Source organism: Stegodyphus dumicola, chromosome 8, assembly GCF_044657685.1.
Source record: "Stegodyphus dumicola isolate Sdum_Otavi_A_Nest chromosome 8, ASM4465768v1".
Lineage (NCBI taxonomy): Eukaryota > Metazoa > Arthropoda > Arachnida > Araneae > Eresidae > Stegodyphus > Stegodyphus dumicola.
Window position 1 is genome coordinate 77,466,180 of NC_140775.1, and position 13,663 is coordinate 77,479,842.

General features: G+C 31.7%; 1 protein-coding gene across 2 annotated transcripts in view; it reads left to right on the top strand.

Annotated features, from left to right (window-relative positions):
• CngB (Cyclic nucleotide-gated ion channel subunit B) overlaps positions 1 to 13,663 on the top strand; it is a 109,152-nt gene that overhangs the window by 38,256 nt on the left and 57,233 nt on the right. Inside the window, exons 1-3 of one of the 2 annotated variants that reach the window (XM_035351338.2) lie at positions 379 to 560; positions 4,871 to 5,039; positions 10,090 to 10,208. In XM_035351338.2, coding sequence (XP_035207229.1) covers positions 479 to 560; positions 4,871 to 5,039; positions 10,090 to 10,208 — 370 coding nt within the window. In that variant the 5' untranslated portion in view covers positions 379 to 478. Of the gene's footprint in view, positions 1 to 378; positions 561 to 4,870; positions 5,040 to 10,089; positions 10,209 to 13,663 lie in introns of those variants that run through there. The other variant, XM_035351321.2, reaches the window with a different exon arrangement.

A 13,663-nucleotide genomic window follows, 5' to 3' on the forward strand; every position in this document is an offset into this window, starting at 1 on the left:
AAATTTCAGTTACTTGCATATTTAAAAAAATAAAAAAGCAGAGAGAGAAATCTCTTTTCAATACAGAAAGTATAACAATCAAATAACCGATGTGTTAATTTTGTTGCAAAATTACTTTATTCTAAATCTGAGTATTGGCAATAAACAAAATTACTTTTAACACCGATTATTGTCTCATAAATTTAATTTAAAATAATCGTATGACTTCCACTTGACATTTTCTTTCTACCTTGTTTACAGATCCTCTTTTTCATTCGAGGCATTGAAAGCTAATCCTTTAAGTGATTCGTAAAGTTATCTCGAAGCACTTTTTTTATTCGGCGTAGTTGTGCAACTAGCGCCAACCGCTTTACAGCCCCTATCGATCGCGTAGGGTTACAAGATGGCTTTCTTTGAACATTAAGAGATCCGCAGAGAGTTTGTAGTGAGAACGGAGGAAAAACTATTAGTTTATTTACCTTTCCTCCGTCCTTCAGAAATGTGCTGTATGGTTGGTCACTCTTTGTCCACCTTCTATCGAAGCGTCCACAAGATCAGTTCGTTTATCCTAAAATACTTAGGTAAGGATAATTTATTATTGTGTGCTTCGTTTTGGAACATTAATCAGCGATTGAATCAAAGGACACGAGACAGCGGTTGTTACGCTACGATCAGATATTTCTATTTAGAAATGAGCATTTAGAGCATTATTTACGTTCTGGCTAGAGAATTTTAATTGTTTATTTCTTAGCTGATGACCAAAGGTCACGCTTCTTGCACTGTGACCTCTATCTTCAGTATCGTTCAAATCAATAATAGATCGAAACAAGAGCAAACGCTATCGATAGAACTTTGGTTTTTAAGTTGCTCAACTTGTTTACATTTTCTAGCTTGATCTTTATGAAATTTTTCTAGGTTTTCCATATTTAGTAAAATGTGATAATGGGAGCATGAAAATAAGGCATTTGAAAAGGGGGATATTTTATTTGTCGTCATTTTGACATGTTGTTTAAAATGCTATAATTTCTCTAAAAAAGTGCAATGCATCAAATTAAAAAGTTACTTGACATTTTAGCGTTTAATTTCTAACAGTCTGCAAATGATGTTGATTTATTTATAATGCAAAACATGTCATCTTGCATTATTTAAACAAGAGCAACATTTTGACATCAGGTTAAAGCAAGATTTGCATTAAAGCTTTATTTATGTTTTCTTGCGTTTTATTATTTGCAGCGTATATAAACCTAAAATGAGGAATAGCTCACTAATTCATTTATGAAATTACGCGCGGAACATTTTAACTAACATTAAAGGAAATAAATGCATTTTGCTCTCTACAGACTGGCATAGTTCAGTCTCATTATGCACAAAACTTTAAATGATAGCGTCTTAGTTTTAAAATATTTAGCACCTTAAAAATCTTTAAATAAAAGTCAAATGCTACATCTAAGCTTAAAAAATATTGTTATGTTTAATATAATAAATTTACGCTTGAAGATGTAAACATCTATGTATTCACTGATTTTCACATGAGAGTTCTATCATTATGTAGCAAATTTTTCTAATGAATTGCATTACGAAATTATTCCTTTGTTTGGCATTGATTCAAACGTAAGGTCTGACTGCAGTAACCCTCACCTAAAAAAAGAACATTTCCTATTTCAGAATCAAATTATTAGAAAAAGTCTCTACTCTTTAATCAGTGTGAATAAAAGAGGAGTTCGCCATTTGTTAAAAAGTTTAATTCGTTTGCCTCTTCTAGAGTTGTGATTGATTGTGTATGTTAAAATTGCATCGAAATTTTTCATATTTCAGACTTTTCAAATTCAAAGTATTTAAAAGTTTTAAATATTGACCCACAAGGTAATTTACAAAATGATAACTAAAAACTACATTTCATGGCTTCATATTGTATAATGCATAATGTTCCAGTTTTTATGCATCACAATTACAATAACAGTTACTAAATACACTTTTATGCAGATCTGATACAGATTTGAAAGAAAAATCTCCTTTCTAAAAATAACACTTATGATTTAATTTATTTTTTATTATACAAGCAGCAACTTAACGTGAAAATATGCTCAAACAATACGGTTTAAGTGCATTATTAATTTTTAGTTTGTAAATAATAAAAAATAAAAATAGAGTTAATTTAAAAAATTAAACAAAAATACCAGTAATTTTAAATTATTTTTGATAAAAATTTATAGTGATTAATTTCTATATTATTTTCTAGGCATATAAATATTAAATCGAAAAATCTACTTTTTAATAAATCTGATTGTTTTCAACTTTTAGTCGTTTTTAAACATATCTTAAAGTCCTAACATGTTGCAATCAGTTTTGTTTTTACTTTTGAAATGAAAAAATAAATTATGTTATCTTTGAGAATTATTTTTTTTTCATTACATTTATTGTTGCAATTTGTTTCAACGTGCTTCTCCGAGAATCCACTTCTAAAATATATGAGAATTATTGAATTGGCCAAAAGTTATTTTCCGATTGCAATATTTTCAAACTGGTGGAAATGTTTTTCAATTTTGGATTTTGCAATATATCATTTTCAAATATATCATCAGTTCGCCTTATCGTGTTATACAGATTATTTTCACGCTCCATTATCAATGTCAGTAAATTTACAGTTAATTCCATTATCAATGTCAGTAAATTTGCATTGGATAAATAAATCTTCATTATGAAACTTCGTAAACTATATAATTCTTTAGTTTTTTCATTAGTTAATTACATCATCATTATGCCCATCATATTTGGTTTTGCCATCTGAACTGCGTTTTACCCTTACCGAATGTAAAACAGCATAATTGTTAAAAAGTGCATTTTTTTCCTTAGTTATCCTCAAAACAAACACGGCCCAAAAACACTTAACAAAATATGAAGATCTGTATTAAAATATCCGTTGGCATAATGTTTATACATTTTATATCAGAAATTACCTGTTGTATTAAACGTTGGGTACTTTTCCGTTTTGCCGGCGCAAACGATAAAGTCGCCAATAATGGTTTAACTGATGCCAGACGAAATATCTTCGCTGGTAACCTTTTACGCCTCAGTTTCAAAACAAGTTGAAGCCATTTCTTATGAGATTGTTTCTTTCAATACTGGCATATAGAATTTTTACACGATATTTAAATTTTATCCCCTAAGACAATTCACGGTAATAAGTCAATTAGTTCTAAGTCAATTAGAACGTAATTACACCGCTCATCCGAAGGCGAAACCAAGTGTTAAATTCATCAATTCTAATGAGAATGCACTAGCGAAGTAAAGCACTGCGGTTTTACATAATTTCTGAGTAAGCTATTCGTACGAATTGAAATAATTCTTGCATTTAAACTTGTATTCCAAATTAAGATTTAACTTGAAATTAATGTAGATAATTACTGAGCGAATTAGATTTTAGTAGCGTAGTTTACGTGAGATGAGATCACTTGGGGTCACGTGATACGAACCGGCGAATCAGGATTTTGAACCATGAAAGCATAGTAAATTCTTAAATTAATGTCTTTTTACAAATTTATTGTCTTTATTTATTGGCTTTTTACAAAATTTTAAACCATATTAAAATGTTTATGCCTTCAAAATAAAAAAAATTCTTAGAATTAACATTTTTTATGTGTATACTGTATGTTGTCGCCAACAAAGTCTGCTTGGCGAGATTTGCGCCGGCGAAACGGAAAAGTACCAAACGTTGTAGTAACTCTACATATTACAGAAATCCGGGATTCATTTTTGGCCATCTCAAATAATTTTTAGTCCAAAGGGATTTGAATCCCGAAAGACTATTAGTTTCGTTTTGGCATTTTGCGTCGGACTCATAAATGTCGGTTCACTTTTCAAACTGTTGCCACAAAATGTTAGAGTCCTGCATTATATTTGAAGAAATTAAATAATGAAAAATCTGCATAAATGTATGTATATTTCTCGTATTGTGATAAAACAACGGTACATAGAGTCATCGAATTTTGAATAACGTAATCCTCCAACGAATATGAGCATGTGGAAGACCAAATTTGAAATTTGAAATTTGTTTTATGATCGATTTCCTATTTTTTAAAACTTTGACGAATTTTTGATTAACAAACTCAAGGATTTCAAAGCGAGCAATGGCAACGTTGTGCAGAAAAAACATTTTTATCTCCAGCGCGTGAGTCTCTGTATCGGAAATTCTAAAGATATGCTCGTTTTAAAACTATTTTGCGATATTGCTGTTGCACTGGATCTTATGGTTTAAGTGCGAGGAACATGATAGTTAATAAAGAAAGGTAACACACAAAATGTTAAAAAACGCCGCTTTGGACGTAATTTAAAATCTGAAACATTGGCTATTCTTCATAGAGCTTAAACGTACTTAACAGCAATGTGTAAGTCAAGTGAGGACAGCAAAAAAAAAAAAAAAACCAGTACTTAATCTATCGAAAGGTTTTCTTGAATTGAAGCGCAATCTTTTACTGAAAAGAAGAAACTTATTTTTAATCTTTCATAAACACTATGTCAAGAGTATTAAGTGTTTCTATGATAGTGATAAGTTCAGTGTTTGCAACTCCTGTTAGAAATGTGATGTTTGTATTGTTTTCATAAGAAATATTATGTTAGAAAAGTAACTTAATGTTCCAGCTATATAATAATAAGCAGTCTTGTTGCCTTGTATACAGCATAGATATATGTATCCTTGTATATAACAAATAGTATATGCCTAGCAAATATTTTATACGTATTGTTTAGGTAGCCTTGTATACAACAAAATTACTCGGCTGTCGATAGCAGCCGATTACTCGGCTAGCATAACTGTATACACCTAATTTATTTTAAATATATGCTGTACAATTCAATTATTCTTGGTAAAAATTGCTAATATTCACATTTCAAGGATTGGCGGAGGAAACACTTAGCCCCGGATTTCCTTTGCATCCTCCGGATCTTAACTATCTGAACAAGGAAGAAAAGGGCATCTTCTTCAGTTCAGTTACAGATCCAGAAATGCCAATCAAAGGGATGCCGCCGGTGCAGTCACTTTCTGTACCTGAAGCTCATTCTTGGTAAGCACAAAAGATGTTTAGGCCTTAATAACTGTTATTTTTGTCTACTTAATGAATAACACTGAAGTTTATAGCTGTCTAATTAATGTTTAATAAAATATATGTATCCGTTATAATTGCCTTTCGATTTACGGTGGAAATTGCAATCTAGTAAAACTGTACGGAACTTAATTACTTTAACTGTTAACTCTGGCTCCGTGAAGAAATTCAAGCGACTTACCACCCCATCTTAATCTTCTAGTGAAGTAATAATGAGATTTAAAATAAACCTTTTTATTAATTTCTCAACCTAGCATTTATACAATCTGTATAATAACAGAAACAGTCTATGTTACTTGCGGAATAAACAGTAACAAAGTTAAAGTAAAATTTAGGTATTTAAAATATGAGATTCACAAGACAACGCATGCCTATAAGTTTTGGTTCTGGCCCTCAACTGACGCGAGCAAATGTGGCTAGCTAAGCTAAGGCCGAACCCAAAGTGAATTCAGAACCTGGGATAAAATAATATCAGGATGATCAGCGAAAGTTTCCATGAGCTCTTTCTTAAACTCAAGAAAACTATTAATTTAGAAGCCAAGCAACAAAAATCACCATTATATTTGCAAATTTTCGCAAGACTACTTTCGATAGTTTTACTCAACCATCATCCTCAGCTTCCATTTGCACTTCGGCAGCTGAGGCTGATGGTTCGGTAAAATATTTGAAACCAGTCGTGTGAAAATTTGCAAATATAACGCTGATTTTCGTTGTTTGACTTCTAAATTAATATTTGTTCGGCGTGCTATTTTAACCTGAATCAACAACCCTATATGTATATACATTAACTAATTTGCATTCTGTTCAAATTTATGAAAATAAAAATGATAATAAAGGCAAAAATAATAAAGCAGCTGGTTAATAAACATAAAACCATACAAACCCAATATAATTCGAAAGTATTATAACTCTAAAATTCGTCTTTATTTCTACTCTTTGTAATTTTTTAAATATATGAGCCAGTTTTCTTTAGAGAAGGCTTCCATTCTGTTAGCCAAGCCGCTCAGTATGCTTTTTCAAAATCAAATAAACCAAACCATTTTTTTTTCTTAATATATTTCTCTACAGCAAGCAAAATCATCTAAGAAAAAAGCGTATATCTTTCGGTTTTGTGACTCTGTCTGTGGTTAGTGGAAGGAAAGATTTGTTTCGTAGAGTTAATAGCAATTTGCTGTCATTAGTAGGTCACAAACAGCACCATTGACTCACGGAGAAAGCAGTGCACAAATTATATCTAGCTCAAACTGCCAAGGTTCGAAATTTGAAATTTTCTGTCTCAACAGCTTTGATTTCTATGCTTTCTAAAGTTTCGTATCTCTTTTAATTTATTTTGCAAACATCTTTGCGTTTTAATCTTCTTTGCTATGTTTATTTATTAAACGGATAACCAAAGAAAAACGTTTTCATCATAATCACATTTCTAAAGATTATAATTTTTAGTGTTTTTTCATTGTGATCATTAAGCACTTTGCGTAAATTGCGATTTTGTAAAACGTGGTTTAAAATCTGAGTCGCTTCAGAGATTCACTTTTTATGTATATATCCTTATCGTTATTATCTTGCTTTTGCTGTTATTTTTTGTCCCTAGCAGTAATAAAACGGAAGTAACCATTTTCATTCACGCCTTCTAAGTTGCCTTTGTTGAGGATTTTAATCTTCTTAGTATATAAATATAAAAAAAAGAAAAGTAATTTTTCTCTTATTTGATAGATAACTTTGTACGGAGAATTAATCTTTTCTGAGCAAAAGGAAGGAAATATTGATCTTTGCTTAGATTCGAATCATGGATTTTCCAGTTACTAATTAGATATGCTAAATGCTTTCATCTCAAAGGATGCACGGGAAAAATGCTGCAATTCCTTCTGGCTCTACTTCTTATAACCTGTCTGAAGGTTTCTTTTGCCAAGAATCTTAATCTTCTAACAAATAGAAGTGGAGATAAGTTTCCTAGTAAGAAAATATAAATCAGGTAGAAAAATAACCTTAAATAAACCTATACAATTCTTAATTAACTTCACACGGCTATAGTCTACTTAACAAAAACTTTAGAATCCGCTTCTTAGGAAATAATCAGTTGACTTTCATTTAACATACTTCATTTAATTTTACCTTAAATTAAAGGTAAATATTTTCATTGATACAAAGTAATTATTGTTTTGAATGGTTTAAAAGTATTTTGAATCCTCAATAGAAAATATTATTCTGAAAATTAGAAATAAGAAATATGAACAAAATACAAATAATTTATTTTTACTAATGCTTTTTAACGTAAAATAATGTCTTGTATGCAACGATTAATGGAATTATAATATCACTAATATATTATATTATACAATATTAATATACATAGAAAAAGGGAAAGGGAGGGAATTAATTCCTTAACGTAATTTGCAATACAAATAATGTTACACAGAACGTAGTGCTTTACAAAGTAGAGTTTTTTTTTTTTTTTTTTTTTTTTTTAATTGCAAATTTTATTTTGTTTTTGCTTGTTGGTGTTATGTATTTTTATGATGGTAAACTTTGTTCTAAATATTATTATTATGATCTATATGCATCTAGATTGCAAAATGCAATCTAGATGCTTATAATATTAAAATGCAATATGATCTGAATTGCAAAAGTCGTATTTGGCATTTTGTTAGTGCTAAAACATTTTTAACAAACGTCAAATTTTGCCTTATTTTTGTTTGACCTTTTTGTCTTACGTTTATGCTTGTATACTTTATTTTAGTAGGACAAATCTTAAATTTTTCTTAGTTAGTTAATTATTCCAACATTTTAAGCATATTTTACTTATTATGAAAGAAAGCAAACTTACTTTGGCGTAGATTTTGATTTAAACTCTCGATTTCGGAGGCAATCAGTGTTAGGTGCTTATCCTTTAGGAATAAAAAAGTATGTGTGGTGTGGTGTATTTAATTATGGCAAAGCACACTAGGGCTATCTGCCTAAGGGGAGGGATGCCTTCGTGGAGGACTTCCTAAGGAAAACTGGCTCGTATACACGTTACACATGGGGAAAACCACGAAAACACCCATGCAGCCAGCCCGTTCGCGTGAATAGAAAAAAGAAGAATTGTTTTGCTCTTGAAGGACCTATGCTTGGTCACCTTTGAAATCAATAGAGTTTTATTTGAATCATACACCAAACTATTAAGATTGCTTTTTTATCTAATTTTAAATTTTACACAGCGTTTTTTTCCTTCCATTTGATTATATTACAATTATGTTAGCAATATTTAATAATTTTCAAGGCTTTTATCTGAATACGGAAATGATTTTTGATATGATGCCATATTGCATTATTTAACCTTCAGAATTCTGAGCCTAATATCAGAACTGGCTGTTTTGTTTGCTCGGAATGGTATGTATAATTTTCTTCAGACAACATATAGGATGTCCAACAAAGGAGTCCCTGATTTCAAAATTAAAAATCTCGAAAACGAAGATGGATAAAGAACTACAACGAGTGGTATATTTACTGTGAAACCTGTAAGATTGTTATATAGAAGTTTCGAAATGATAGTTAGGAACAGATGGCGCTATTACGTTGGCACCTGGGGCTTTTATTTTGTATGGGAACAAGTCTAGGTTGCTTCTCATTATTTTCTGTGTCTTCAAACTAATCTCTACTGCAGTTCTTAGGACGCATTTCTTGGATTTTGCTGAATATTTTCAGAAACAGTTATGACATTTTCAGAGGTAAGTACAGTCTGCCTGCGAACCAAAACTCCCTACCAGACCATCGACCACGCTGCCTGTCCGTTGGACATTTAGCGAGGAGCTTGTGAATGGTTTTTCACATCGGGCCCTTTGGGAATATTCAATCGTGTTTGATAACTACACCTTGTTGTCATAGGACTGCGATCTAACTTCTGGTATTCCAGTACCAGATGCACACGTTATACAATGCAATACATGACTTCAGGCTTTTCCTTCCATACGCTAACCTCCTTTCGCGTTTCGAGGGTGGGACTGATCGCTTTTACTTGATATTGAATCGCCCGATATCTTTTTTAGTGAGATTCACACGGTCATGAACTCATCAGAGTCATGGACCATTACGGCTAACACTCAAGGAGCCTGCAAAACCGCACCTAGGAAAGCTCTCTCATAATATCGCTGTTATGTCTCGGTCATAATGTCGCTCTATACAGGGTCGGATTTATACTTGATGAGGTCCTAAGCTAATTGAAATATGGAGCCCTTCATAAGTCTGTTATACTATATTTTAATTTTTTGGGAGGTGGACCCAAGAAATTAGGGGCCCTAAGCTATAGTTTGTGCAGTTTATACGTTAATTCTGCATTGGCTCTTACTGTGATTATATTGTATTGTTCTTATTGTGATACTGCTTTTTAGGCTGGTCTCAGTGCGAAGTTCATCGCGCTCTTACCAGCACCTCAGATGCCCGTTAACGGGGATTCCTCGCGTATGAGACCTTATTTGGCAATCGCTCTTACCATTCCATTCCATTTTCCTCTGTTATACTAGGCTTAGCCTGTGTGATATTGCAGGCTTTTTACCAGTTGTCATCTCATATGTCTTCCTGGAAGTAAAAAAACTTTTTAAATGTGTCCTAGAGACAAAATGTGAACTTTTAATCGATCTTACGTCTTTTGGAGCGTTATTTATACGCACTACGTGTTGCGATTATAGCGCCATCTGTTTACAGCTTTTGTAACTATTATTCGGAAACTTTTGTATAACAGTCTTACAGCTTTCAGAATAAATATAACACTTGTTTTATTCTTCTATCGATCTTTGTTTTCGAAATTTTTAATATGGAAACCAGGTTTCCTTTTCTGGACACCCTGTATTTGTCTCAACGTCAATAAGAAGTTTCTTTATTTGGCAAAGTTATGAAATGGAATTATATTCATTAACACTAACCAGCTTTCGGTGCATTTTATATTAGTTAATCATTGTCGGTATTCATCCGTTCTGTACCAAAATTATTAATTAGTATTAATACCACTATCATCATTATTGTTTTACCCTATTTTTAGGATGGAAACAGATCGTACTGCTTTCATTTCACAAAGGATTCAAGATTTAGTCCAAGCATTTCAGGCCAGAACAGAGAAGGTCAAAGAAAGATTAGTACAGCCTCCAACTCCTTCTCCATGTGAGTAACTCAATAAATAAAATTTTTCTGTTTAGTGAATCATAATTTAGTATGAAATAATATCAGTAAAATGGAAGTATATATTACTGCTACCTAATGAATTGTTAAATTAGACTCATGAAATGATCAAGTAACCGTTTAACCATTGGTTTGTTTAACTAGATATGCTACATGGTTTATCTGTTTCCCTGCGTCTGTAATAATTTACAGAATGAATCTTTCTCCGTAATTTCGAGCGAGTTCTCATTAAGAAGTCCTCAACGAAACTAATATTTATTTGCAGCAGAGGCCTTGTTCCCTTGCTGTGGAAATTATTTGCCTTCAAATATGCCTTATTCAATCAGATAATTATTCATTCTGCTAGTGCCAACAGAAGTTTCCCCACTTTTGTCCCAGTTTCGAATAAGAATTTCGCAGCGAATGGTTCGAAGAATATTCCACCTCTCTTGACCACTTCCATTAACATCTCGAGGGAACTGTCGGCCTGACAGTGTTTTTAAATGCACTCATGCCAGAAAAACACTCTACACTTAAAAATAAAAATATTGATACTCTCTCCGGGTTTCGAACCTGGACCCAAGTATATGGCAGCCAGTTACTCTACCACCATACTAACAGAAAGTCGCGTTAATTCACAACATTACGTTTAGGTATTGAAAGTTAGAGGTCCTTAGTTCAAATTCTGCTGACGATATCTCTGTTTTTATTGTGTTATTAATTCGTGAATTCTTTTGCGTTTTCTATTTAAAAAAAGGGAGTTATTCAAGAAAGTATTTTTAAGGTATTAATGCAAAGTATTAAATAATTTTATGAACATCCAGTTGCGCTGTTCTTGCATCTTTTAGAGTCAGTGTAAATACTTAGAAGCTTTTGCCATTCAGGTAATTTTATCTATATTATATTGATGTTCACATTAAATTATGTTTCATACTTTTTTCAGGCATTTAAACGAAATTTCTTCTATAAAACGTTCCCATACTAACGTTGAGTTAGTATGGGAAGGCATTACCAGTTGACCTATGGTACATCGCTGGTGTCCCCCATACTTTTACCTTTTATAAAAAGTTTCCATTTTATTTGATTCATTTAAAGTTTAAATGTATTTTTGAGAACAAATGCGACATGCATGAAAAACCATACACTTCTGTTTTAGAAGAATGTATTTCAACATTCAGTTGCTGATAACTCTTTTAAAGAATCTAATCATTGATTTGTGACATTTATTCTTAATAAAGTTGATCCTTTTATCTTCATTTGTCTTATATAACTAAAGAGAATATTATGCTTTATTTGCTTCGGTTTAATTTATTATAATCGTAATTCATATTCTTGTTGTTATGGTAATTCATATTCCTACAAATAGATCTGGATGTACTTATTGATCTTTATTCTACACAAAACTGCAGTTTCTCTCCTATGACTTGATTAGGAGTATTTTTGTGAAATCATGTGTTGACAAAGGAGAAAGTATCAGTCTCTCTTTCCTTCCCCCTCTCCCGATAAAAACTAGAATAAGGAATATCTTCCGTAGACTAAAACAGTATTCTGTAAATCACAGAATAATAACGACTGCGTTGCAGTTTTTCTTCAGCATCAAAATAATACATTATTGTGCCCAAACAGATTTACTCTGTTATATAATAAGTAACTGCTTTTTATGTAATCTTAGAAAGTGAAATACTAAAAGAATAATTTTATGAAGAGTAAACTAAATGACATAGAAAAATCAATTCACTTATATATTTGCTTCGTATTCGCTTTTAAGGAAGAACTACATACCTCTTTTGCCCTTAATTAGGGCACACATACGTAATGTAATGCCTGCAAAGTTAATAAAATTGGACATAGATTTAAGTATAATAATACTGCCGAAGATGTTTAAAGTCATATCATAAAATGGAAACGATTATTTTATCCAATAGTTAATTAATGCCAGATTTTTTCGAAATGGGAAATTAAAATTAAAGAAGGTTGACAAGTGAAGAGAACTGAAACTGAAAATTTTGAGTTCTTTACTTGTACGAAAACAATATCTTTTCTACAAAAATTTGAAAATTTCCTTCTATATAATCATAAATATTGCGAATAGAAATGTTGGGAAAATCTCATTCGTTACAATGAGTACCTTAACATGTTTCTGCTCAGTAACATGAAAATTTTTGTTATCTCGTAAATATAATGTTATAAATCTCGTAATGTTATAATTTTTTTAACTCATTAACTACAAGTTACGAAACAAAGATCAACAGCGAAAGCATTAGATTCAAAAACGATGCCTAGGTTTGCCTGCTTGGCAACATCGGCGATGGCAAAGAAGAAATCTCCTAAATGGTAATTTAAATGCCTGTAAGAAATTTTTAAAAAAAATTTTAAAGGGAAAAGTAAGTAAAGGAAGAGTAGAAAGAAGGTTAGAAAGTAGAAAGTCTTTCATGTCACGAGCTTATCGTGACGATTGAAAGTATAGTAAGTCCTTTGTTAATAAAAGTAAAGTCAAGAAAAATTATAGTAAAATAAAATTATACATTAATAGAAATAAAATAAAAAACTATAAACTTCCTAAAACGTCCTTCTTTATCCTTTTTTATTTGAACTTTCAGATAAAAAAAATTCATACTTTTAAAACACATTTGTAGCATGTAGACCACTCTAGCCTTTCTTAATAGGCTATTAATGAAATTAATTAGAATTTCATTTCCTTTTAAAATTTTAAGTAAGAATAACAATTTCTTCTTGATGTTGGTCTATTATCAGTTGAACTTTTTTAATTTTGTTAATTTGATTAAAAGCTGTATCTGTTATAACCTTTTAGATATATTGCGGTACCAATTTATAAGTTTAATTGTAAAAATTTAAAAATCTCTTCTCTTATAAAATAGTCTAATTTCTATAGGGTATTTCTCCCGCCTTCCTAGCGTGCCTTCGTAATGTAGTGGTTTGCACACTCGGCCGGTATTCCAGAGGTCCGTGGTTCGATTCGCGGCGAAGGCGTTGTTAATTTTTCATGTCTCTTGCTTCCAAAAAACCTAATGTCTCTACAGTGGCGCCCGAACTAAAAGGGTGTCGGATGATGATTCTCCGCACCCAGGATTTGGCGATTGGGTCCCCTAAAAAAAACAGTCGCCCTTTAAAAGGGGGAGTATATAAGGTATTTCTCCCGCCTTCTTGGCATGCCTTTGGTGTGGTGATCTGCACGCTGGGGACGTATTCCAGAGGTCCGTGGTTCGATTCCCGGCGAAGGTGTTGCGTATTTTTCATCTTGCCTGTTTCCAAAAAATACCTAATGTCTCTACAAGGTCTAGTTTGAAACTTATATATGTAGCTTAGTCATTTAAATGGGAAATGACGTTAACAAAAATTAAACATTTTCGAAATTCCAATATGCTTCATTTGTAGCTAAACATCATTTTTATTATTCCTTGGAAAATAATCTGTATCAATATTTAAAACAGAATCTA